This window comes from Patiria miniata, unplaced genomic scaffold (assembly GCF_015706575.1).
Source record: "Patiria miniata isolate m_02_andy unplaced genomic scaffold, ASM1570657v1 HiC_scaffold_27, whole genome shotgun sequence".
In the NCBI taxonomy this organism is placed as follows: Eukaryota; Metazoa; Echinodermata; class Asteroidea; order Valvatida; family Asterinidae; genus Patiria; species Patiria miniata.
This window is the reverse complement of record NW_024037066.1, coordinates 3182520-3209513: the sequence shown is the minus strand read 5'-3', so window position 1 is coordinate 3209513 and position 26994 is coordinate 3182520. Positions and strand designations below refer to the sequence as shown.

Genomic DNA, 26994 nt, shown 5'->3' with positions numbered 1-26994 from the left:
ACCTTCAATGTGGTCTGTATTCAACAATGTAACTGGTGTGTCGATAAGGCACTCTTGTTACATAAGATGAGAGGTACTTAACAGATGGAGTGGGTGAAATCCTCGAAGAATTCGAGTCTGCCAACACTGTACAATCAGTGTTGAAGCCCTGGTTATACGGTTCAGTTTGGGAATACTTCTGACTATTATATAATCATGGTCATGTTGACCATTTCTTTTATCTCTGGTGCGGTGTTGAAAGAAACGGGGGAAAGATGTCAATCGATCAAGTGCGGAATCGTTCTTCACGTTTGCGATTGTGAATGTCGGACTGCAACTAAATTAAGGCTATGACGTAATGGTTCCATCGTCTTGTCTCTTCATCGGTGCATCATGTGATCTGAAGATGTCACTTTTTAAGCCTGGTTCTTGCCGATGTTTTCTCAGTTTGAAATAACTGCGTACATGTTAAAATGACACAAAGTTTTAAAACTGTTCCAGTTTTAATTCGTACGAGTACAGTGCGTGGTTCTAATAATTCGACATTTCAAATGGCAGGATACACGTCACTTTTTACGATAGTACACAACTTTCATATACAAACTCTCATATCCTATCTGATCCCCTCTTAGTAAAAAGCTGCCACCAAAATCAGCCAATGTATATGACGATCAGGGCAGACCGAGATGACACATCTCTAATCATGTTCTTCGCACTCTGAATCGATTGTCTCGTTCAGTGTCTGCAATTCATTTCAAGATATGCACATTCCTCCTCGTCATGACACACACCCCAAGTCACAGACATGAACCTACACAACTCAAATTTGTTCAATGGATCGACGGGTAGTCAAGCCCTTAACTATTCATAATGAACGGGCAAATATCATTTGAATGGATCAATGTAGTACGGTCATCTTATGACACACCGTGGATCAACGGGCTTCGTTCTCTGTGGGTCCATTGAGAAAGTTGAGTGTACCAACAACAAGGGGGTACGAAATGGACCCCTCTACTTACAAAAGAGGTACATGGAGGGTGCATTATGGAGGGACACATACAGTAGGGGCATATTATTTTCTAAGCTTTGGACTGTGATCTCCGAAGATAATCACTTCAACCGAAGTCCTGAACGACTTGAAGATACTCCAATGTACCTGTTGTAAAACTGCAACCCCAACAGTTTTCCCGTTGAATCTGTCATTTTAAAGCATTCGCAAAGTAATAATACTATTTACGTGTACAAAAGATATTACCTGCAAGCAAAGTTTTTTAATAAGGTAAAGTTCAAATTTTGAACAAGATTTCGAGAGAAACCCCCCCCCCCACCTTTTTGACTCATTTTTTTTTCGAGGGATTGCCTCAACGTCAGCCGCCACAAACCCGGACCTTTCCCAAAGATTCGCCACTATATGATGTAATTACCCGCACGCAGGTGCATGGTTTCCGTCCGGACATCATTTCAGTGGAATGAAGATGTTGTAAAAGTTATCTCACCTTGAAACCGCAAAGGGGATTTTTTTTTATCAGCCATGATGAAATTGCCTAGTTAGTGGTCAAAAAAAAAAAAAACCATGGTAATATAAGTCATCGTTGTGGTTAGTTCCAATAAATTTTTGGATTCTTCTCACTTCCGTGATAATTGGTAAAACTTGAGTTGACACCTGTTCATAAAATATACCATCAAATAAATCACAGTCACAATTTTATAGTGGAGATCGATTGTGGTTCTCTCCTTCCCGGTATGATTCCGTTAAATAAACAGGGAATAGTTGGAAATGAAGAAAAAACACATCTGGGATTTGGGGAAATGCTGAAACCTTCTGTCCTCCAGTCAATACCAAGGTCGAGAACGGATGTCCTGTGGACGGTCTCCCTGCGTCCTTTTTTTCCTTTTTTTGGGGGGGTTTAATATTCAGAAAAATTAATCCAGGAGAAACACAAATGGGATTAGTATTGAAATTACATAGCTCCGCTCACCGTATATGCGAAGAACTTCGCTTACTTGGCCAGAAAAATATACGAATTTAATTAATGGTGTAAACAAGGATTTTGGCTAATTAGTGCGCATGCGTTCATACCGTGGCTAAATATTATTTTCGTTTACTCATAAGATGATTAACACATGTATTTGAAAGAAAAATCTTTGCTTAGTATGGACCCTATACTCAATTCTGTTTGTACTTGTAGCAAGTCTGGGTAATATGAATCGGTCAAGTTGCTGAGATGACCACCAGGCTGGCCACAATGGACACCAGCACCATTGTCCAAGTGGTCATCACCCAGGAATGTCCGACCAGGGGACTACGGGTCACTGGACTCCATTGCGAGGCTTAACTGGCTTGAATTATTCATGGTGAGACAAAGCAAGTAACGCCCTTGAAAAACTGATTACCTATACCATGGGTTTAAATGTTAATTGACACTACACACAACTTTGATTAGATCCATACTTAAAATGTTTGGCAAAGTGTACCGATATGTTGGCCCAGGTAACCGCATCGACTGAAAACATAGAAATCTTCAAATCTTCTGAATTTTACTTAGGTATGCGTTTTTTATTTAAAATTTCAAACAATTTGGCAAAAATGATTTGGGATTTGTAAATTGCTAAAATCGCACAGAATTGCGAAAAATAGTATAATGACCGGTCACCCCAAAATTTCTACCTGTTAGCCTTTACCCATCCTTGGTTTGGGCATCATTTAATAATGGCCAAATACACCTGTTAAGCTTTCACACAGCTAACCTTTTTCATGGTTATTGCAGTTTTTTTCAAGGAATCTGCATACAAAGAAACTTCATAAAAACAGTTTCTGCTAAAAATCTGCGGTTGCTCCGATTCAGAATTTGTGTTTGTAACGAGATTGTGGGAAGTTGAGTTTGGAGAGAAAAAAATAACAGTTGAAAAGGTTCGCCATCACTGGACCGCGACCACCCTCACCCAAACCGCCCACACCCGTCCATAAAGTGGACGATCCCACCACCCTATTCCCACACTATACGACTCACCTATGACAGGGTGTAGCTATTGTTAGAAATCAACAGGTATACACAGTGGTCATTGTTATGCAAATACGGCCGTTTCGTCACCGCCGTTTGAGGAAGTCCCTTTAAAAACCGTCGCCTCATCGTCCACAGGGCAAATAGTTTTGAAATCGTCTGGAGCGATAGTCGTTTGTACCCTGCTGGCTCGGGTGTACAACTAGAAATCTACGAAATTTATAGAATCACAGTGGTGAATTCAGCATTTTGAAGTTATTTTATTCTCAGAGAAACTTTTTAAAAGATCATTCTACGGAGTGAAGAAGAGAGAAAGATGTTCTTCTCGGGGTTCGTTTTATTTAGTGTGCTCTTTGCATGTGCCAACGTCCATGGTCGGTCTCTGGTAAGTGTTCCTGATTGCAATTAATTGATTTTTTTCCCCGTGTAAAATATGTTTCTCCGAGGAACGGAATACAGTTCTTCAAAATTTTAAAATCGAGAAAGACGCATACTTCTACAGTACAGCTTTGTTGGTACATGTAGTCTCATTTTATTCCGACTAATCACAAATGAGATGTGTGTATTCATGTACAGTGTGGTACATCATATATTGTTATTATATCTTATCACTTTTCCAGATTTCATATAGTCTGTCCATCCATTCTCCAATCTAAGAATAGGTACTTCACTGGATTCACATGAATTCGGTGTATTTTGGAAAATATTTCAGTTCGTTATTGTGGTTATACCTACCTTGTATGAAAGTAATTTTTAAAATCAGGGGATTTTTTTAAGTCATTTTTAAAATCAGTGTTTGTTAAAAAGAAACTGTGGTTCATATGAGAGAATCCTTATAAATACACACGATGTCCATACTTTGTGGAATTTTAAGGAGATTACGTTTTGAATGGTCAATGACAAGCTTTTGTTATTGTTATATCAAAATGTCAGCCAAGATGTCACAATAAGTCAAAGCTTATAGTCTTATGTAGTGTTGTGACAATCTTTTTTTCTGCGGCATAACCATGGAGCTGTAGTTCTACGGCATGATAACAAAGCGTAACGTCTCAAGGTCCGAGGCAAACATCCCCCACCATCGACCAATTAGGGCCTACGGGGTACATACCACAGGGACGAACGGTGTATAAGGGCCTATGGTTGGAAGGGCACGGTGGCAGTTTCTTGTAAAAGCCTTGAGTATTATATCCCATCACGACCGCTTCATGCAACAATAATTGGGCAATAAAATAATGGGTGTGCCTTCTGAAATTCACACCCTCTTTCACGATACTCTAAAATATGAGAGCAACGTGAAGGAAACATTGTTTGTCTAAGATTGAGCATTAAGAGTGACTAAACATTGGCGACGCGGTTTACGCTAACGTCATTCAAAATGCATCACGAGCGATAATAATGTGACTTAAAATCGAAGCGCAAAGGGCACTGGATTATAAGAGGGGTTTGGGACGTGACGAGGGTCCATTGGCGAATGGCCCAATTGAACTAATGGCCTCGACTTGATAAAGTCGCAGGTAGCAGCGAAAAGCTTCTCAGCAACTTGTGATCCGATGTAGGACGATTCTGAAGTCTTAATCGTTTCTCTGAAAGATGATGAGTTGGTGACACAAGATCATGATGTTGTTACGGTGTTTGTGTTTCCATATTAAAGAGGTCGACTTGTCTCTAAATCAGTCCTCTACTTTACTTTGATTTTTTTAACAAGTTTGTGTTTGCCGTCGTCTTTTATCTTGTCCATTCGCGTATCTGTGAGAATCAAAATTGTAAATTTGATCAAATTCCTTTGCCGGTTTATACCAACCGTTAAATGTTCGTTTATATCGTCCAAAAAGCACGCAAAGCACCGTGTCCTTTCATAATTGGGTCTACTATAAGACCCTCCCCATAATTGAGTGTTGAGTTTACTGAGTGACTCACTATATTAATAATAATAATTCAATCTGTTTACTAAGATGACTGGGTTTTTACGTAACCGGCCATGTACATGTACTCCTTGCTTAACCGTTACGAGCGTATATAGGCCTACCGGTTTTCAGTTCACCGATCAATAATCATGAATTGCTCTCTGCCAAACGTGATGTCGGGTTTGTTAAGGCAGTCAGTGTCCATGATAGGACACTCACCCCTTCGGGCGGTATACCCTTGCGATTCCCTGCACAAATAAATCATAACAAAATCGCGGATTAGGGCTTTTGAAATTCCCAGTTAACGTGACTTTTGTTGAGGTGTTCTGACCTTAAACGGGACACTGGTCGCTGGGGGCCGGGATAAGCAGGGCTGTCGCATGAGGCATTATATATATCTCTGCTGACATGAATTCTTTGCGGGGTTTCTGCTTTAGAAGCCACGAAAAGATGCAAAAGATGCGGGTCACTTCGGTTAAATCTCTTCACCTCGAATTTCAGGTGTTTTTTGAAAATTGATTGGCAAAATAATTTGAAAAGTTTCACTGGAGTTCGTGTCATTGTCACGAACATCGCGTGTCGCCAACTTCAATGGCTTCACTTCCAATTACTGACCGAACGGCGTGCAAAATACCAAATTAATGAGATCTGGTATCAAGTTCAATTTTGAACGATTATACCATCTCAATTGGAACTTGTAATGATGAAGCTCAGGTTGAACTTTCTTAAATTAGATCTTTTATAGAGAAAATATCGGGTATCTGTGGCTGAGGATAATCCTTAGTGCTAAAGAAAACGAACATATCATTCCTACAGTTCACGGTTATCTTGCAATTGCAAACAACCAACAAAGTAACTAAACTTGATCAAAACAGTCTGTTTTCGAAGGCGCCCATAAAGTCACAAAAAAAATCGTTCTTTTGTAATCGGGCAACAGAATTAAGCTTAGAATAGGGGGAAAGAGGGGAAATATTTTGCTCGCTCAAGTCTTATAACAATGAGTCACGCATGCCTGATGCACTCCGTGCGTGACTTATTCTCGAAAAACAAAGTCTGAAAACAGGTTGGTGGTGGGGGTGGTTTGAGGTTTGCAATTCTCAACTCAATAGAAATGGTTCTGCTCCGTTAGACAGTTCGATACGGCTTAGGATCCTTGCACATGAGAAAACGTTAAAGCGGGTTTCGCATGAAGACTTCACTATTAAAACCATGGTCTTTTGTAGCAGCCAAGCAGTCTTCACGATTCTTTTCTACAATAGGCCATAACCGCAACTTTTAACCACTCATAAGTCAAACCATCCATTTCAATGAAATTCACCCACGGCACGGCGCCGATAACAGTTCTTTTGAGAGTTTTCATAAAGTTTTTCTATACGAAGACCCAGACTTTATTGTTAACAATAAACTCATAAACATTTGAAGTGGTATTGATAGCGTTGTTTGTTCGCAACTTTGGAAGAGAGTGGCCTCGACTGGAATATAAAATAAAGAACTTGCATAAAGAATGTACCTAGCTTTGAAGAAGGAAAAAAAAGGTGATACCACGCTTGCAAAACTTCATATTTTATGATATTACCGAAAGCCTAACTACTGGTTCAATTGCATATTTGTGTGATCGTTGTTTGATTTTCAGGACTCGGATTTAATATCACCTGAAGATGCCGATTACTACCTAGGAGCTTCCTCGACTTCAAAAAGTGAGTCATTTATCAATTCATTAGCATGTTTTCAAAATAATCTAAAATAGGCCTGCTTGTGTTTGTTTTTTTTTCGGGGAAAAATGTTCTTATTGTATATCTGTTTCCTATCATTGCAGTGCAAGAATTCGAAGTCGTCAGTCCTTGGGAGGTTGAAAACTCGAGGAAAAAGAGGGAGGCCGATAATCCATTTGACATTTCTGAATTTAAATTCAGCGCCTTTGGCGAGGAGTTCCACCTTCAACTCACCACCAACCGGCAGCTGACGCCCAAGGGACTCAAAGTACACTACGTGGACGCAGACGGTAACGTTGAAGAGCGACCTCTACCGTCAGAACACGACACCTGCTACAAATTTGGCAGGGTTTTGTCACACGAGGGCGCTAGTCGAGTTGCTGTCAGCACTTGCAACAATGGTTTGGTAAGTGTGCCCAGTAAATTTATTTTGAAAAATCCGAATTTCGTTCAATTTTTTTCAGAGTTTGTGATTAGAATTTAGATACAAAGAAATGTTGTTTTCTTGATTTGGACACCCGATCAGTATCGATAGACAGTCAATTGAATTAATTATTCACTCACACAAAATGTTAATTGCTATTGCATTACCATGGCAACGGTACTATTAATTACAAAGTTTGATTGATTCAATTGATTTTAGGCTGGTATCATCAAGTTGGAAGGCTACGAATTATTCATCCAGAAACTGACCGACGATCACACTGACTCCGTCCGTAGAAAGAGACGCGATTTGGAGAACCCTCACATTGTTTACCGCCGATCAGCTGACGATGATGTCATCGAGGATACCGAGAACGGAGACAACGAGACGGATGTTCACTTCTGTGGACTGGAACGTAAGTCGATCACAGCTGGTCAATGGCCAGTCTTTTCGTCTTTGACTGACTGAGTCACTGACTAACGGACAGAGTCACTGACTCAAATTTTAAAAATTCACATTCAAACTTCAAGCAGGTATGAACACCACATTGCCACATAAACAAATTTCCGTTCTGTTTGGCTCGACTAGGTCCTTACTACCACTTCATGGAAGATCAGGCTGATATGGAGCTCCCGGGCGAAGACGACGAAGCAAGGAGGAGGAAGAGAGAAGCCTGCAGCGATGGATCGACGATTGGAACCAAGACATTGGAACTTCTTCTTGTCATCGACTCCGAGATGAACTCCGTTCACTCCTCCATGGGGCGTAGTGCGACCGATGTTGCCCTGGCACTCATGAACACCGTAAGATATCTCAGACGTGAATTATGACCCAGTTAATCAAAGTGTGTCACAATTACGTCGAATCTCCAGGCAATGAGAATAGAATATAAGAAAGTGGTTCAGGATCGACATGACCTCATTTCTATCCGCACAGGTACCCATGTCAAAATGAAGAGAAGAAATTGTGGTAAAATGCCCTGCTTAGGAACACCAACCCAAATTGTGAAGATCCTTATTTCAACTTTCTATCATGACACCGATGACACAAAAACTGTGCATCATCAAAGTTGTTTTTCCTGTTTGATTATAGGTTGCCAGTAGTTATTTGCATGATTCGCTCGGTGTTCCTCTCATCATCAAGATTGTTCAGATGCGGGTTCTCCAAAGCACAACTGTAAGTAACTCAGGAAATATTACTCAATAAACCTTATTCTATCTTCTAAATCAGAACCTCGTTCTCACCTCATTCTAAATTTCTTACAATCACATCAGATTTTGAATTTCTATTACCATTGTGATCAAAAACAAAGTGCCCAAAAACATTTTCATTTGTAAATATTAAAATGTATTTGGTGTCATCATACAACCAGAAGCTGTGTTTCGTTTGGGTTTTGCCAACTAAACGAGAATGTTTTTCAGCTGAGTTGTATCTGTTTTGTTTTCGTCAGACTTCTTACGGAACCGGCACGCTGACCGTTACGGCTGACGGAGGAACCACATTAACCAGTTTTTGCAAGTACCAAAAAGCCATCAACAGTGTGGATGAAAACAGCTTGAACCACTTCGACAACGCGGTGCTGATGTCTGGGTACGGAGATAGGAAGATATACCAGCTATTTTTAGATGATAAATAAAACAGTCGCAGACAGTCAACATATCAATCCTCTTCCCCTGCTATGCCTTTCACACAGGCTAGTCACGAACAGTCAGATCATATTTCAAGCAAGGACTGTGACTAGTCACATTCAGTCAACAGACAAAAGCAGGCAAGAAGTATGCACAGCTGGCTTATCAATCGCCTACAGTCAAAGCATAGCTGTACCAAGTTACATAAACAGTCACAGCCAGTCAATCCTGCCTTATGTCAGCTATGGGAGCTCTTAACTGTTGAAAACAGTCACTTGGTCGCTTTGAAACTACATGTAGTGGAAGGACAACTTGGCACAGAATGTATGTTTGCATAGTAAGGTTAAAATATGTTGCATTTCATTTTTTTCTTTATGAATTTGAGATATGGTTGCCTGTATTTTCCCATAACTGATGAAGGTAATGGTAACAGTTCCTAAAGGCAAGCAAGCTCTTTAAATTAAAAAAAAAATTGTAAAGCATACAAATTGGAAAGTTGACTAGCCACAAAGATGCGGCTGCTGATTTTAAGACGGACATTGTTCCTTCTCTCGACAGATACGACTTGACTCTACAAGGCAGCAGTTCTCTTCTTGGAATCGCTCAGTTCAACGGGGCCTGTAGCAGAGACTACGCATGCGCTCTGGTGGAGGAATCGGGCTTCGGGTCCAGTGTGGTCATCACTCACGAACTGGGACATAAGTGAGTTTGTATTCCTTTGCTCATTCTTGCCAGAGGGTTTTATTTCGCTAATTGTTTCCTCTACGAGTTTAGAATTTGCAAGAATAATGTTGTAGAGTGGCCCAAAACTGTATCTGAACTGGAGATCTTGTGATTGACATGACTACAATAAAGTTGATACGGACCAATGGGGTAAAGAATTCTCAATCTGTGATTGTGGATTGTTGAATTTTTCTTTTGAGTAATCAACCTTTATAGTGGGGAGTGTGGCCTAGTGGTTAGGGTTCGTAACTCATGATCAGAGCGTCAGGGGTTCAAATCCAGCTGCTGGCCACACGTTGTGTTCTTGGGCAAGCCACTTCATCCCTACTTGCCTCTCTCCACCCAGGAGTATAAATGGGTACCGGCATTAGCTGGGGAGTAACCTGCGATGGACTGGCATCCCATCCAGGGGGAACAGAAATATTTTCAGTCGTTTTGCGCTACTGAAATCAGATACAAATGCCCTGATGGGCCACATTGGCTCGTGACAGACTTGACTTTTCTTACTTTAAAGCAAAAAGTGTTAACGTTTTTCTTACCTTGATTTTCCTCTGTACAGCCTGGGTATGGAACACGATGGCGATGGACGATTCTCCGATATTGCTTCAGCTTGCACCAATGGAGTCAACATAATGGCCTCAGCCAGGACCTATGGGCCCAACTCCTTCATCTGGTCATCGTGCAGCGCACAGCAACTCCAAAATTTCCTCTGGTGAGTCCTGAAAGCTCCAAAAATACATAAAAAGGATAACGAGAACAGTAGTACAATGTAGGGGGAAAATGTACATTATTACATAAAAGCCTTAGTTTATGGACGTAATTTTTAGTCGGTTGGTCGGTCAGTCAGTCCGTAATTAAATCAGTCAGATGTCCAGAAAAAGTAAATGTAAGAAGCAGAACTTTTTTTTCAGTTGCTCGTTATGGGATTTATGATGTATTGATTGCCATGGCAACAATTGATTGTCGGCCAATCAGAATGTGAGCGGTATTTTTTTTAATGATTGTTTTGTTTTTCTTGTAGCCACCCTTTTGTGACATGTCTTGACGACAGTTCACCGAGTGGCAACCCCCATCCCTTGGATCCTAACGATATGCCCGGCGTCCGGTACACGGCCGATGAACAATGTCGGGTTATCAACAGTCTAACCACACAGACATGCTCTAGGAGCACGGTTAGTACAAATACAACCTCGTAGTTTTGGCTAGCAAGAAATATGACTCGCTTACCAAATAATGAAACGAAAACTGTCACTTTTCATTGATTTAAAACGATATGGATTGAAGAGGATTTTTCATTTTGCGTTTATGTAGTGTGGTCATTTGGCGTGCCTACACCCTAATGGTCAGTGCGTTGGGACGGGCGTGGCTTCGTTGGATGGCACATCGTGTGGAACAAACAGGGTAAGAATAATCAGTACCAATTTTTCAAAATTGATGTTTGACATAAAATGTTACTCTAGGAATTCAATATTTATATCGTGATGACATATCTTCACCTAACGCGCGCTCCAACACTGTGAAGTTTTTATGAATTCTTAATGCCATAAATACGATGTTAAACAATGTAATACAGTGTGCTAATGTGTTTATCGTTTACATTAATAGAATAGAATGTAATAGAAATTACATTATACAAAATAACATTGTCAACTTGTAATACTGTGTAAAAGGGGACGAACCTGTGTTCACAGGAACGGAGTGCCCATCTCTCTTTCGAAGCAAATGGGCCAGATTCAAGTCCATGAAATGCTGCTGTGGGGGGGGGGGGGGGATCGCCACACCTCCTCCACAGCGAGTCTGTTAATACCTTCCCAGCATTGAATAATGCCGGTACCCATTTAACACCTGGGTTGAGAGGAGTAATTGAGGTAAAGCGCCTTACTCAAGGGCACAACACGCATGGCCATGGCGGGGCTCGAACCCACAACCTCTCGATCACGAATCCTGTGCTCCAGCGCTAGACCACACGTGACCATTGCAGTAAAATGGTAATATTGTGTAAACTCTTTTTTAAGTAGATCATAGCTGACGACAAATTGTTGATTTTTGATTCCCAGTGGTGCGTTGAAGGAAACTGTGTGGATGTAACAACGGTCAATCCACCTCCAGGTCAACCACCAGTGGATGGGGGATGGTCAGCCTGGACGACTGGTCCGTGTTCGGTCACTTGTGGTCAAGGTGTCCAAAGCAGAACCAGGCAGTGCAACAACCCACCGTAAGTGGATTCCAGGTCACAACATTGAATCATTGGAATCAAACTGTTTTTTTTTTCCCGTTGGAGCTTGCTTTTTGTTTTAAGACGGATACATTTTTTTGCCGGACCTCATTTGATCATTATTGACAAACAAGTTGTGTTTATTTAACAATTGTCCCATCAAACATGTGTCAAACAGTAAGTAAATTGATAATTATGTTCACAGAGTAGGGAATTCATGGCTTCTTTTTGCTAATTTCTCGTAGGCCACAAAACGGAGGTCAACAGTGTTCTGGGAGTTCAACGGATACTTTAACCTGCTTCCAAGAGGTACAGAATGCAACTTGAGTTTATAAGAAAAACTTAGAAGGACAATTTGTCGACAACTAATTTGTATGTATAAATGTAGAGAATCCATATTTTCATATTGATCATTAATAATTTTTAAAATTTACATCTACTGTGCTTGGTTGTTGTGGTGATACAAACATTGGGTTTTTCAGTCATATTGAAATATTACAAATCATTTTAATTATTTTTTTTGTTTTTGGTTAAGGCATGTCCTGTTTCTGTGAATGGTGGTTGGTCGCCGTGGTCACCGTTTGGAGCATGCTCAGTGACGTGCGGCGGCGGGCAGCGGACGAGAACTAGAACCTGCACCAACCCGACGTGAGTGCAAAAGTTTTGCCGAAAAATCAAACTTAATCAAGTAATCTATGTTTTTAAAAGTAATCTATGTGTTATTGGGTTTTTTTTGGGCAACTTTGTATCATTTTATAAATGAATGAATTTGTCTCAATTTTTAATTTTTGGTTTAAACTAATGAAATTTTTTTTTAACTCTGTATTCTATTAAGGTTTGTTGTCATATTTGATGCCATGTGTAAAGTGAACCAAATTTCATGTTAAGTAAAATTATTCTTCGTTTTGTGTCAGTCCTCAGAATGGTGGTCTACCGTGCTTTGGATCAGGAACTAGCAGTCAAGTTTGCAACACACAGGTAAAGCCAAACTTACATTTTCATCTAAAACATTTTGACATTTTTTTTTAAGGTGGTTTTGTGAATTAGAAGATGTGCTTATTTGCCCCTTCAGTAAATCGTTTGTGTCATTTCTATCAGGCATGTCCCGTTGTTATTAATGGAGGCTGGTCGTCGTATCAATTTGACGGACCTTGCTCAGCGACGTGTGGTGGTGGACAACAAACGCTGAGAAGAACGTGCGATAATCCTCGGTAAGCATCTATAATTTGTGGTTATTTCATTTACAGACCAAAAAAAAAAAGTATCATCTTTAGGGAGTCAGTAATCGGAGGAATTTTAGAGTCAATAGCTATCCCTAACAGTCCTGAATCCTCCAATTTTTTTACCCAAAACTCATTGTAGTTGTGTACACTACATTAACCCTATAACCCTAGGCCCTTTTTGCTGGGGATCATCCTCAATCCTCCAAAATCCTCCAAAATTTTGCACTTTTCTTCAAATGAAGGATACCCAGCACCTCAATCCTTCAAAATCGTCAGACCGTCCTGCCTCTCAAACTGCATTCATCCTCAAACCTGAAAATCCTCCTCCTTTTCAAATACCATTCATCCTCAATCCTCGAAACTCCTCCAAAACCGCCAGGAGGATTTTGGAGCATTGAGGGGGGTAAGGATTAAGCTATCTTTCAAAGTACACATTGACTCTTTGATTTGATTTGATTTGATTTGATTTGATTTGATCTGATTTTAATGACGTACGTCATTTGTAACCCCAAAAACACATTTTTGAGATTTTGGTTTCTTTTTTGTCAGTCCCCAGAATGGTGGAGCTAATTGCGTGGGAAGCAACGTTCAAATTATCAACTGTAACACGCAGGTAGGTCAACGTTACATTGTTAGTGGATGTATTTCAAGGTTTTTATAAACAAATATTTCCCTTTTACTGCTCATTCATTTGTTAAAAAAAAAAAAAAAAATAATGAAATTTTGTTTTCCGACTCAAAGGAGTGTCTTAGTGTTGTGGATGGAGGCTGGTCGTCATGGCAAAACCAAGGTTCTTGTTCTAGAACTTGCGGCGGCGGACAGCAGACGCAGATCAGATACTGTACCAACCCTGTGTAAGTTCTCTGTCGATCTTTCGTTCTTTGTCGGAAAAGAACATAAAAAAGACTCCCAACTCAAAATAACTATCCTGAATTGAATCATATTCCAACACTTTAGTTATTAACAGATCTGCGTTTTCCTTTCACTAAACGTTGATTTCTTTTTCAGTAAGCATGGATTCTCTGGTTACGGTTTGCAAAGTTAAAAATGAGTTCTCTGTTGAATTGGGTTCCTAGATTCATAGAAGGGTTCTGAGATAACTGCCATACTGACTTGTCATTTCTTGTTTGTCCAGTCCCCAGAATGGAGGTGCTTACTGTGTTGGGAGCAGCACTCAGACCATCAACTGTAACACACAGGTAAGGTTGCAATTCTTGCTTATCCCTAACTCCCTAGGCCTTTGTGCTAGGATGTAGCCTCAATCCTGCAAAATCCTCCAATTGGCCTCATGGAAAAATAGCATATAGCCTCAATCCTGCAAATTCCTCCGTTATTTCTTGAATATGGTCCATGGAAGGGTGACCACTGCCTGAATCCTGCCAAAATCTTCCAGCTATGACTGTCAATAGGCTGAGCCAGAGGCAGTGACATCCTGGAGCAGTGCGGAGGATTTCAAGTATAATCACGGACTAAATTTATGCACGGCTGAGCATTAACAACACAAGGTCCGGCCCAAGACCTTGACACAGTGCATACTCCGAAATCAGCAACACAATTTTGCCACGTAACCTCAATCCTGCAAATTCCTCCAATTTGCAAAAAGGATTTGAGATGGTTAGGGTTAATTAAAGCAAAAATCAATAAAACGCTGCTACACTGTAATGTGCACATCCCCTTGTGATCCTGATGTGCTGTATACAAGGCATTTCACAATTTGAATCATTTAGGACCATTCTACAACATTCTTTTTTTTTAGTTCACATGTTGGTCATTATCATATGATATAGCCAGCGGATCATTTTATCCAGCGATGTAGAATGTCTTTCAAAAAGTGTCTCTTTTTTTCACAATAAATACGTGTCCATTTTTTTTGGTGCCATCCACAGAGCTGTCCTAGCGTTGTGAATGGCGGCTGGTCGTCATGGCAAAACCAAGGTTCTTGTTCTAGAACTTGTGGCGGCGGACAGCAGACGCAGTATAGATACTGTAACAACCCTGTGTAAGTTCTCTGTCTTGTCAGAAAAAAAAGAACCGAATTGGGACTTTTCGTTAATCTGGTCTCTTGTCTGAACACTTTAAATAGCCTCACACACCTCAGTGAGTTTTCATGTGAAATTGTATTTCATGAGAGTTTTAAGTTGTGTGATGATCTTGAACAATAAGAAAGACAAAAAGACAGCGTGGAAGTCCAAGAAACTAAAAGACAGATTATATATATGTGATGCAAATGTGGAGTAACAGAAAATCAGTTCTAATTTTAATATTTTTTTTTCAGGCCACAAAATGGCGGCGCTTATTGCTCAGGAAATAGCTACCAAGTTGCAGACTGCAATGTGCAGGTAATGTTATTTAAATATTTCAGAAGTATTTGGAAAAATTGCAACATATTGTTCCTGCCCTATTTTGCATCTGGAACGGGAATTTTACTCATAGCACAGACATTTTGAGGGACAAGTTAAAAATAATAATAATAATAATAATAATAATAAACAGTTCTAATATAGCGCATAATACAATTAAGTCTCTATCAAAATAGATATACTGTACAAGGTTCAAATTCATTTTAGAAACTTCAGTGGGTCTTCGATGAAAACGAAGCTGGGATTTCAAAAATAGTTCCTCTGCATTATTTTGGTGGAGTTGTCATTTTGCAATTGCCCTGTAAAAGACCGTTATCATGCTGCCACCATTTCAGTCATGTTCCCTTTATCCAATAACAGTACTGAATGATAATATTTTTTGTGTGCAAAAGGAACCAGACTATTTTTCCTTCCAACCTCGCTTTGGTAACGTTGATTTGACTGGAAAAAAAAAAATCAAGATGGCCGCGACATAATAATGGTCTATTCTTTAGCCAAGTACATGTAGGTATGATTTTTATCATGTAGTTCATGTTTTATTGCTTTTTAGGCCTGTGGTACCGATGGTGGGTGGTCTAACTGGGGTGAATACAGCGCATGCTCAGTGTCATGTGGTTACGGCCACAGGTCTCGTTATCGGACTTGCACCAATCCAGCGTAAGTCTCATATAGTAACCCAGATTGATAGTATCTAGTACTACCGGTACTAATCTTATTCATACTCTTACTATTTTTAGTACATTTTTTTCACATACATATGCATACTCACAAGAAAAGAACTACCTGTGCCCTTACTCATACTCGAGACAAAGTACTCGTACTTGTACTCAAACTCATAAAAATGTTGAAATCCTTCTTGTACTCACACGGCGAGATACTTATACTTAGACTCCAGGAAATGTTCAGGGTGGTCCAAAAACAAAATTAATTACAAAATGGCGATTGTTTATCGCAGAGAATATCTGCACGTAGAGAACTGCAATAATTGCAATTAGGTCTACATGACTGCCGTAGACGCGGACAAACTAGTTTTGGACCATTTTTTTCTGTAAATGGCTGCTATTTCTTAACTTGAGCTTTATTTTCAACACCATTTTCACCTTACACCACCAAGATCTTGTAGTTTAGGAATATCTTAAAACAACTTCAACATGTCTCTTCAATTTTGAGAAGTCTGCCTCTGAACAAGTGTATATTTTTTTTGGACCAACCTGTACTCAACCGCAGCACTGTAATAAGTAACTGTAGCTATTGAAGTCGACAAGACGAAGCAAGACAGAGAAAAAAGAGTAAATATTGCAACAAATTTCAAGAAATTGAAATTTTTTTCTATTTTTGTTTTTGCCAGTCCCCAGTCTGGTGGTGCTTCTTGTTCAGGACCCAATTATCAATCTTCGCAATGTGGAAACGGACAGGTAGGCTGAGATTTCACAAATGTACATTTTGAGAAAAAAAAAAAACTATTGTGATTGTTAATGATTTTGTTGGTTCTTTCTGAAAATGATCAAAGTATTTTTTTGGAGGGGTTGAGATCTTATATTACATCACAATCAGTTTACAATATTTGTCCTGTTTCATGTACATAATCTGTTTTGACCGTTTCAGTTCTGTCCGGTCAGTGGCGGTTGGTCAGCATGGTCAGCATATAGTCCCTGCTCAGTGACCTGTGGAAATGGACAGACCACACGGACCCGTACTTGCACCAATCCAGCGTAAGTGTCAAACTGTGTCAAGAGACAAATTTCTTATTTTTTAACAGATAACAAAAAATTGAATAGCATTTTATGTGCATGTATTTGCTGACCATAAATTAGTAGTTGGAATAATATGTTTTTCATTAAAGAATTATTGCTATTTCCTGTCCCGAAATTCTGACCGATGATTCAAACCTCAAAATATTCAGGGGCCAATTTCGAGAGCTGCTTAACATGGATTTCTACTTAGCTCAGAAGATATTAGCTTAGCAAAAAAAAAATAGGGCACCAGCCAAAATCTCATGTCATGTTATTACTGTTAACCGGTGCCCTGCAAATTTCAGCTACACACCGAATTTCATTATGCACAGAGTACTTTGTGAAATGGGCCCAGATGTATTTAGTGGAGAGAAAACTCTGAGCTTGTGCAATGGCTGGAGTATTGATAATTTTGTCTTTAATTAAATTTTGTTCTCAATCCTTTTTGTTGTCTAGTCCCCAGAATGGAGGACAGACTTGCACCGGTTCCAGCACCGAGTACCAGCAGTGTAGCAACTCACTGGTAGGCTCAATACTCCGATAGCCACAATGAAATTGTGATCAATGGTGTCATTTTTTTAATAAACAAAAGTCCATGATTTATTGAGTAAATGTTAAAATCGCAAGAATAAAAATAGTTGACGTAGATGTCTGGTCTGTCTTCATACTATAAACAAGATGACTCAATTTCTCCCATGGTTTGGATAGACTTGCATCTACACATAATTGAGAAAAGTTGTAGTTGCAGACAAATTGCCCGATTTTTGACGAGCCCTCCCAGTAAATAAACAGAAAACAGTATCATTTCTCCTGTTCTTTGTTTCAGGCATGTTCTGTTCCTGTGAATGGTGGTTGGTCGTCATGGTCACTATTTGGAGCATGCTCAGTGACGTGTGGAGGCGGACAGCAGACGAGATCGAGAACCTGCACAAACCCGACGTGAGTATCCGAAGTTGAACATCTGATTTCTGAACGTTCCGTTTGTTGCATCCTTGTTTTATTTTTGCATAAAATGAACTACAAGGCAGTTTCAAACCCTTGGCGTCCATAAAATCAAAACTAGTGTTCTTTCAACTAAGTTCAGAAACCTCATTTTAAACATGTGTCAAATTGTTTGGAAAATGACTAAAGTTCTTTTATCATTTTCCAGTCCCCAGAACGGTGGTTCAACATGCTCTGGATCAGCATTGGACAGTCAGTCATGTAGCACTCAGGTAAGCCAGGATTTTTTTTTAAATGATTTAAGGAATTTAATTTTTCCTGCTGGATCAGTCTTTGATGACTTGAACAGACTTGAGAGTGGCATACATCTCAAGTTAATGATACATAAATCTTATGTAGTATTGACAGAAATACTGTATATATTGCTTTTTTTCTCTCTCTCAGAGTTGTCCAACTACCTCTGGTCAGACTGTAAGGGGTACCTACAATGAAGGAACTTACAGAGGTAAGAGGTGCTCGCATTAACTGTTTTCAGTTGTATCAGGTCTTTTCAACTTTGAAAATGTGAACGTAAAAATAATGGAAAGATTGTGATTTATAGCTGATCTTTGTAGTAATTCTACTCAGTTTTGATAAAGTTATTTCAAGAGTTCAGTCAAGTGTATTCTCCATATCTGTGTAAATGAACAATTCTTAGTCAGTTTAGCAGAAAAAAACTAAGGAGATACGTCGTTTCACTTATGATTTGGATATCTCTCTCTTTCAGAATACAATGAGTTTTTGAGCATTCCAGTGGGTGCGACCGCTATTACTATCTCCAACACCAATCTGGTCACATTTATGGGTAGGTATATTTTGCTTATTAATTGACAGCATTCCAGGTGATTGCAGTTGATAGACAGGTGGCCAAAATAAACAGATTGATACAATGGACAGGTGGCCACAATGAACAGGTGGCCATAATTAGATGGTTAGTCACAATAGACAGGTGGCCACAATGGACAGGTGGCCACAATGGACAGTCGGCCACAATGGACAGGTGGCCACAATGGACAGGTGGCAGTAATGGATAGGTGGCCACAATGGATAGGTGGCCACAATGGACAGGTGGCCACAATGGACAGGTGGCCATAATTAGATGGTTAGTCACAATAGACAGGTAGCCACAATGGACAAGTAGCCAAAATGGACAGGTGGCCACAATGGACAGGTGGCCACAATGGATAGGTGGCCACAATGGATAGGTGGCCACAATGGACAGGTGGCCACAATGAACAGGTGGCCATAATTAGATGGTTAGTCACAATAGACAGGTGGCCACAATGGACAGGTGGCCACAATGGACAGTCGGCCACAATGGACAGGTGGCCACAATGGACAGGTGGCAGTAATGGATAGGTGGCCACAATGGATAGGTGGCCACAATGGACAGGTGGCCACAATGGACAGGTGGCCATAATTAGATGGTTAGTCACAATGGACAGGTGGCCACAATGGACAGGTGGCAGTAATGGACAGGTGGCCACAATGGACAGGTGACCACAATGGACAGGTGGCAGTAATGGACAGGTGGCCACAATGAACAGGGTGGCCACAATGGACAGGTGGCCATAATTAGATGGTTAGTCACAATAGACAGGTGGCCACAACGGACAAGTAGCCAAAATGGACAGGTGGCCACAATAGACAGGTGGCCACAATTAGACGGTTAGTCACAATAGACAGGTGGCCACAACGGACAAGTAGCCACAATGAACAGGTGGCCACAATATACAGGTGGCAATAATGGACAGGTGACTTCCAGTGGGGCCCCTTGGTAGAAGATATGGAAGGAAATCACAGTTTGAGCGGAGGGAGGAAAAACCCAGAATGATATTCTAGGGAAAACCCACGGAATAAGACAGTGACTGAAAACCCAATCCACATATTGGCCGAGGCAGGATTCGAACCCGACCACAGCGATGGAAGGCGGGGAAAGTACCGCTACGCCAACCTGATCCAACCATGCAACACTCGATTACAAATACACTATCCTTATTTTTTATTCCTTTCAGTAATCGACTGACATTCCTTTTCCCTTGTCACTGATTCCTTACAGCTGTCAAACACGGCAATAACTTTGTCATCGGAGATGCTGCTAGAACCTCACTCCCACCACGAACGATCACCACGGAAACCTATCAAGGAACGCCCATCACACATGATTACTTCTCCAACGGGCAAACTGTTGAGACGATCACGATAGCCGGCCCAACGAGCATAGAACTCACAGTCCTGGTCTACGTGCTGTTGAATCCCGATCTGTTTGGCACTCAGGCGATCCCAAGCATTAGTTGGTCCTTCCAATCAGCAGCCAACGAGTACCGATGGGTCTTGACCGAGGGCCCATGCAGCGTGACCTGTGGCTCAGGTAGGTACACAGGGTCAGATGTCAAAGGTCGACACTTTGAGCCAGCTGTCAGATCATGTTTCTCAACAGATTACAGACTGTACAAAATGCTCCTTGTGTGGATAAGTTTTAAAACAATGATTACCTGAAAAAATGTCCCACTCAATTTGTTGATGCTGCTTGAGCCAAATAGCCATCAACTTTCCTGTTGGTGTGGACAATTATAAAGTACAGCTGTGTAAAGCAGATTATCCTCAAATCTTTCGTTCGACATTCACAATAAGGTCAGTTCGTTTTCCTGAAAATGTATTCATAAGGTTTAGTGTGTCCTGCAAGCAAGCTTAGGACATGACCGAAATACTCAGCCAGGTCTGACGGTATTCAATGCCTCTGTGAGAAGTGGCTGCCATCAGTGCATGGGGAGATGCAAGCCATGACCAGCAGCCTTAGAATCAGACAGAGGAGCAAAGGACTGATTCACAGACACGAGTTGAATTAACTCTTTGTCTACATTTCTTTTCGTCAGGTACACGTACGGAAGTCGTCCATTGTGCACTCATTGTCAACCAGCAGCAGTATCTATCGGATGACGAGAGTATCTGCAGTCATTTAGTCAGACCTACTCCCAGTGTACAGACTTGCAATGAAGCGACATGCAATCCGGATGCAAGGTGAGGCAACCGGAAGTCAGCGCCACAACTTAAAGTTCGCGAGGACATTTCATTTATCCGGGAAATCTTTCCAAAAATTCCTATCAATTAGATGAATGAACCATAGAATTTGTACTCGGAGCACGAACTTTCGATGCTATACCAGTAGTTTCCATTATTTTGTTCGGCAGTCTTCTGATGTTTTGCTAAATGCCTTAGAGGAAACCTCTATCTTCTTTGATTTATTTATTTGCTATTAAGTTTTTTTATCTTCTGGTAATGAAACCAAGGATTCCTTCAAAAATTGCCCAAGGCACTGCAGCTCGCAAGCCTGAAAAAAAACCTGTAGAGAGCAGACAATGAGAAGAAATTACAGTTTTAGAGGTGGGAGGAAAACCCCAGAAAAAATATTCTGGGGAAACCCACGGAATCAGGTAGGGACTGAAAACCCAATGCACATGTGGACCAGGGCAGGAATGGAACCCGGGCCATAGAGGTGGAAGGCGAGGAAAGTAACCACTGCGCCGACCCGACTCCCGAATGATTGAGTCAGTACAAACTATTCGGAGTTCTGGAGTTTACTATTAAAAGAAACTCTTGTGCGTTTGACTGTGTTGATTTGACCACATAACTGCAACACATACGCACAATTGAAGGTTAACTTTCGCTTTTGTGTTTATTTCGTTATAGTTGGTATGTGGGCCAGCTGGACTGTTCGGGTTTATGTGGTCAAGCAAGTGGACGACGTACTGTTTATTGCATTGCAACGTCAGCCTCGAACCCCTGGCAGATTGTGGACGATTCTCGCTGTCCTCTTGAGCTGGAACCGTCAGATACTGCCGATTGTCAAGGCTTGCCTCCATGTGTATCAAGTAAGAGTTAAGACTGGGAATTAAAAATGCCAAATTAAAAACGAATTACCAACATTTCCAAAAATGCGTCTTTAGACCCATCTTTGGAAATGACCTTCTGATATAGTTTTCTTAAAAATGACAGCATGCCAGAAAGAATAATTTCACAGTGAGTTTAGTGTCATTACTATCTTTAAACCAAGCATGCTTTTCAACAATAATTTTGTCAGTTACTTTTTGGATAGCTGCAAGTGATATTACTCCACCTTTAAAAATTGCGAGAGAAATCTTTCCAAGAGAATGTGTCTTGCAGTGGAGCAGCGAAGCAAGACCCTCAGAGCTATTCCTTCTCAGTAACTTGCTGATGACACTTTTTACAGAACTCAAGTCTAATTTGTCTATTTTTCTCCGTTCTTGTAGGTCAGACTACTTGCAACACCACTGTGACCACAGAAGGCTCCATTAATCGTATGATCAGTCCAACCGGAGGCGAGCTATGTGCCTATACAATAGTGGCACCCTTGGGCATGCTGATCAACGTACGGATCAACAGTGTCAACATTGCATGCTCCCAAGGTAGGTGTTTCGAAACTCTTAGAGTAGTATTACACTCAGGCGCGGTTCTACAGGGGGGGCTAGGGGGGGGGGCTTTAGCCCCCCAAAAATTTTGTCTAGCCCCCCCAAAATAAATTCCGTAAAAAAAAAAAAGAATTAGCAAAAAGAAGGATTGTGATGTACATGTGTACATGCGAACGGTCTCCCCCTAAAGAAATAGTCATGACAAGGGTGCATTTGTAGTTAATATAGTGTGAATGATTTTAGGATTTTATTGGCATTCCACACCTATTGATTTTCGGAGGCCTAAGTGTCTGGAGAAAATAACCGGTCTACATTTCAGCACGCCTCCCTGGAAAAATTCTGGATCCACCCCCAAAATATTGGTTCTAGAACCAAAATATTGGTTCTAGAACCGCGCCTGATTACACTCTTGTTCTTAGTTTTAGAGGAGGCGGTTTAAGTTTGAAATCAAAATCAGCTAATTTTGTATTTTTTTCCCTCTTGAAATTACTCTTTAAGAGCCTGTTTCATGGTCGTCACAGTTATATAATCATGTGACACAAATGTCTTTGTAAAGATATATTTCATCTAGGCTGTTCATCATGACCCCTGTAAATTCCTACCAACAGTCCATTCGCACACCAAGGCCCGTAGCCAGCCCTGGGCATAAGGGGGGCCAAAGTACCAACTAAGGGGGCCCACAACAAAAATGTATGGCCTTTGTGGGGGGAGGGGGGGGGGGCAATGGCTCGCCAAGGGGGGCCTGGACCCACCAGCCCCCCCCCCCCCCCCCCCCCCCCCCCCCTGGATGAACTGTGACATTGTGACTACACATATCAAACCAAATGCATGTATGACATCACCCAGAAGTCTGTATTTTTTTGTCGACTGTTTCTGACAGCATTCATCGTTTTTTTCTTCTCACAGGTGAGGAGTTGGTGTTCAAGGATGCCTACAATACCAGACTCAACTTCTGTGAAGTGGCCGTCAGCCCTGGCTCCACCAAGCAATCCCGCACCAACGTAGCACAGATTGAACATAGGACCACACAAGCCGGTCACGGTTACAACATTGAATACAGTTTTGTGTCCAGCAGTCAGCCGTCAAGTAAGTTACTTAATTCCTCCCAAATCTTAGTCTTGAGTACATTCCACTCACATGATGAATGATATTCCCATGATACTCTCACAAACTTAAAATTTTTCACTTGGTAATGGATATTACACACACAAAAGATCCCAGATGTTACATTTGTGCTGTCTGTGAAATTGAAACACGCCCCACTTTTAGACTTGATTGTGCGTAGTATCACTGATCAGCTCTGATGGCACAACATTCCAATCGGTCGGAAATTTATCTGACGACAGATGTTGATTTGTCTGTCCAGTGTCCACTATCACAATGTCAGTGTTTGGTTTGAAGTTTAAGCGAAGTTAGGTCAAGGGATTTCAAACATGGGCTTGAAGAGATGAAAAATGAGATTGAAGAGATTAACAAAGAGATTAGAGAGATTAACAAAGAGATAACAAGGTTAATAAAGAGGTTGAAGATTAACAAAGAAATTAACAAATTCTCGGCTCACTTTCATTGAGCTACGGAGCAGAAGCAATAACATCCAAACTTAAACCTTCTCTCTCCAGGTTGCGATGAGATACTCATGGACAGCACAGGGATCATCCAAAGCCCCAGTTACCCAAACAACTACGGCAATAATCTCCTCTGTAAGAAGTACATCGTTGCCCCGGCCGACATGAAGATTGCCATCTCCTTCAACACCCTGAGCTTGTTTGGTGACTGCGCCCGATGGGCTCCGCTGTTCTACGACTACCTTAAGGTGAGTTACAAGAAGGTCACAAGACCAAGACAAGCCTCAAAGCTTGTCCCAGGTCGGACACAAATTTCTGTTCAATCGGTTCAGAATGGCTATTCACTGGAAGTCTTTTACTCGCATGCGGTCTACACATTGGGCCCGATTTAGCCCGTTTATTGCCGTCATGGGGTACTCCTAAATGATATCATTCGATACATTTCACAAGTGAAAGCCCAAAATCTCAAATTTGTTTGCAATTCGCTCTTTTCTCGCTTCCGCCATAGGCATGCACGGCCTTGATCTGGCAACTTTACACAATAAATAAAGCCGGTTCGGTGATTCCCGCTATTTTCATTGTGTAAACTTGCCAGATCGAGGCTCTGCATGCCTATTGCGGAAGCGTGGAAAGAGCGAATCGTCACGACTCGGCCTTTGGTTTAAAATTCATATTTCTTAACCATTTTTCTTTTCTTGTTTCTGCACTTCAGATCCACGACTACGATAAAAATACCTACCGTTGGTTTTGCGGACACTTTGATAACCCGTCCCAGCACAACTACGAGTCAATCTCCAACCGAGTTCTACTCACCTTCAGGAGTGACAACCAAAACGTCGCTCAAGGATTCCAAGCGACTTACTCATTTGTCCCAAGAAATTGATAAGTTTTTATTTGAGTTGTTTAATTTCACTTTTCAGTTGACCTTACTCCTTCAGCCTCTTTTGCCATCTCAAATTAACAAGATTCTCCTCACTGTGCAGCAACTCAACGGCACATTTTTGGTACTGTAAGTCGAGGGACATCAAGTCCCCTACAAAGTAATAGTGGCTGGGCCGTGTCTTCCTACATCTTACAAACTCCTCCAAGACCTGGTGGACTTTGAAGGCTCAGAGATGGTTAACAGAGAAAAATTGATGGGATCTGTTATTTCGAAACCTGAAATGTTGGAATATGGCACCAAGTGTTTTAACAACCGAGTCGTTGTTGGCAGTATCCTAGTATTTCAATCGTTATGTGTGAATTTAACGCCTCGGTGTCATTTTTAAAAAATTTGAAAAAGCTTGCAGTGTGGAAATTATTATTAGACTTGGTTGACCCATCACAATACTGGATTTATATTTAAGTGACAGAAGAGGAGGGTCATGGTTGAGGGAGTTTTATTTTTATTTTTTAGATTAGCTGGGAGGGAATGACAGTGTGCTATATCACTCTCATGATTGGGGTTTTTTTTTTTGGCCTATTTTATCTTTACAAAATCAAAGTAATTTTAGACATTCCTCAAAAAATGTGGAACCAGTTGACTTTGTTCATATATTGTTGGTACCAGCATTGCCTTATTGCTATACCCTTGCTTATAATTCTATTATAAAACGTGTGCATTCCATTCAACGTATGTTAAGTAGACTTATTTATTTATGCCACTTAAAGGGTACTGTACACACTTTTTATCTATTATTATGTGGAAAATATAACTCTTCGATTATTTATACGAAAGATTGTAAAAACTGAAGTATTCAGGAAGTGTTGCTGGACGACACCTTAACTTGTTTAGTCAACTGTAATGTAGTTATCCTGCACCATGTCTGCGATAAGTTCAGGTGTGTGTTTCTCCCTACGTCTTTCATACCTATGTCTTTCGATATTGAGGAATATCGAAAATATCGAAAATGTGTCAGATTATCTTCAAAATGCATCTCCCGTTTGTGCTTTTACTTTGTGTTTATCGTTTGCTGTATAATGAACCAAAACATGGTGGCAACATCGCCTGTCCTGGACAAACTATCAGCGCTGAGATTTGTTTTAAAAATTTTAAGCAATATGCTCAATAGAAAGCCGTGGAAAATTGGTACAAATTTAAGATTTTTTTTTATCAAAGTGTCATCCTTTTTGTCTTTAACTTTTATCTGGGACAATGGATATTGAATATTCTCGGTATTCTCGATATTGGATTTCCACAAATTAATCACAAGCCAATCACAAGTCAATCACAAGTCATATCACAAGTCAATCACAAGTCAATCACAAGTCAATCACAAGTCATATCACAAGTCAAATCACAAGTCAATCACAAGTCAATCACAAGTCATATCACAAGTCAATCACAAGTCAATCACAAGTCAATCACATTTCAATTACAAGTCATATCACAAGTCAATCACGAGTCAATCACGAGTCAATCACAAGTCAATCACAAGTCAATCACAAGTCAATCACAAGTCATATCACAAGTCAATCACAAGTCAATCACAAGTCAATCACAAGTCAATCACAAGTCAATCACAAGTCAATCACAAGTCAATCACAAGTCAATCACAAGTCATATCACAAGTCATATCACAAGTCATATCACAAGACAATCACAAGTCAAATCACAAGTCAATCACAAGTCAATCACAAGTCAATAACAAGTCAAATCACAAGTCAATCACAAGTCAATCACAAGTCAATAACAAGTTGTAACTTGTGATTAACTTGTAACTGAACTGTGATTGAATTGTGAATGACTTGTGACGACTTGTGACTGATATATTGGATTTTGGTTTTGGTTTCGAGTATCAGTCATTTGAATGAACAATACAATTGATGGCTATCCATAGTCATTTGCAGAATGTTACTTATGAGAAAACTGAATGCAGTTTGAGTAATATTGCATAATGTATTTTAAATGCAATTGAACCGTTTTTATTAAATCATATTTTATTTTCTTTCTGTTTTGTATCAGATTGTTATTACTTTACTATCCTACGTATGTATTTCAAGTAACGCACTGTTGTATGGACCAAGTACACTACGTGTATTTGATAATTATTTAAGCATTAATTAAGCGTTTGCTGTTTTGCCTAGCAGGCTGGTCCTGTGTTAATTGAAAATAAGACATCTTATTCGAAAGAAA

General features: G+C 40.5%; 1 protein-coding gene across 2 annotated transcripts; it reads left to right on the top strand.

The window, feature by feature from the left end:
• Window positions 1-3096: 3096 nt before the first annotated feature.
• LOC119734256 (A disintegrin and metalloproteinase with thrombospondin motifs 6-like) lies at window positions 3097-26135 on the top strand. Of its 2 annotated transcripts, XM_038207634.1 has the most exons (36): window positions 3097-3366; window positions 6519-6582; window positions 6702-7003; window positions 7241-7436; window positions 7610-7824; window positions 8114-8197; window positions 8472-8611; window positions 9208-9351; window positions 9932-10084; window positions 10394-10544; window positions 10684-10773; window positions 11430-11587; window positions 11833-11896; window positions 12123-12235; window positions 12502-12565; window positions 12686-12798; window positions 13360-13423; window positions 13552-13664; window positions 13946-14009; window positions 14697-14809; window positions 15086-15149; window positions 15721-15827; window positions 16519-16585; window positions 16776-16882; window positions 17360-17426; window positions 17730-17842; window positions 18054-18117; window positions 18290-18350; window positions 18612-18689; window positions 19944-20255; window positions 20761-20905; window positions 21575-21756; window positions 22156-22311; window positions 23221-23400; window positions 23934-24127; window positions 24592-26135. In XM_038207634.1, exons 1-36 carry the CDS (start codon window positions 3298-3300, stop codon window positions 24760-24762), a joined length of 4542 nt encoding a protein of 1513 aa, XP_038063562.1. In that variant the 5' UTR covers window positions 3097-3297; the 3' UTR covers window positions 24763-26135. The 2 variants fall into 2 exon arrangements, with proteins under 2 accessions (XP_038063562.1, XP_038063563.1); XM_038207635.1 differs by lacking the exons at window positions 16519-16585; window positions 16776-16882.
• The last annotated feature ends 859 nt before the right edge of the window (window positions 26136-26994 follow it).

Excerpts from the sequence above, each read along its gene's own strand:
- LOC119734256 (XM_038207634.1), top strand. The coding sequence starts at position 3,298 with ATGTTCTTCTCGGGGTTCGTTTTATTTAGTGTGCTCTTTGCATGTGCC. Across the intron at positions 10,774-11,429 it reads CATCGTGTGGAACAAACAGG|TGGTGCGTTGAAGGAAACTG; the intron begins GTAAGAATAATC and ends TTTGATTCCCAG. Across the intron at positions 14,810-15,085 it reads AGATACTGTAACAACCCTGT|GCCACAAAATGGCGGCGCTT; the intron begins GTAAGTTCTCTG and ends TTTTTTTTTCAG.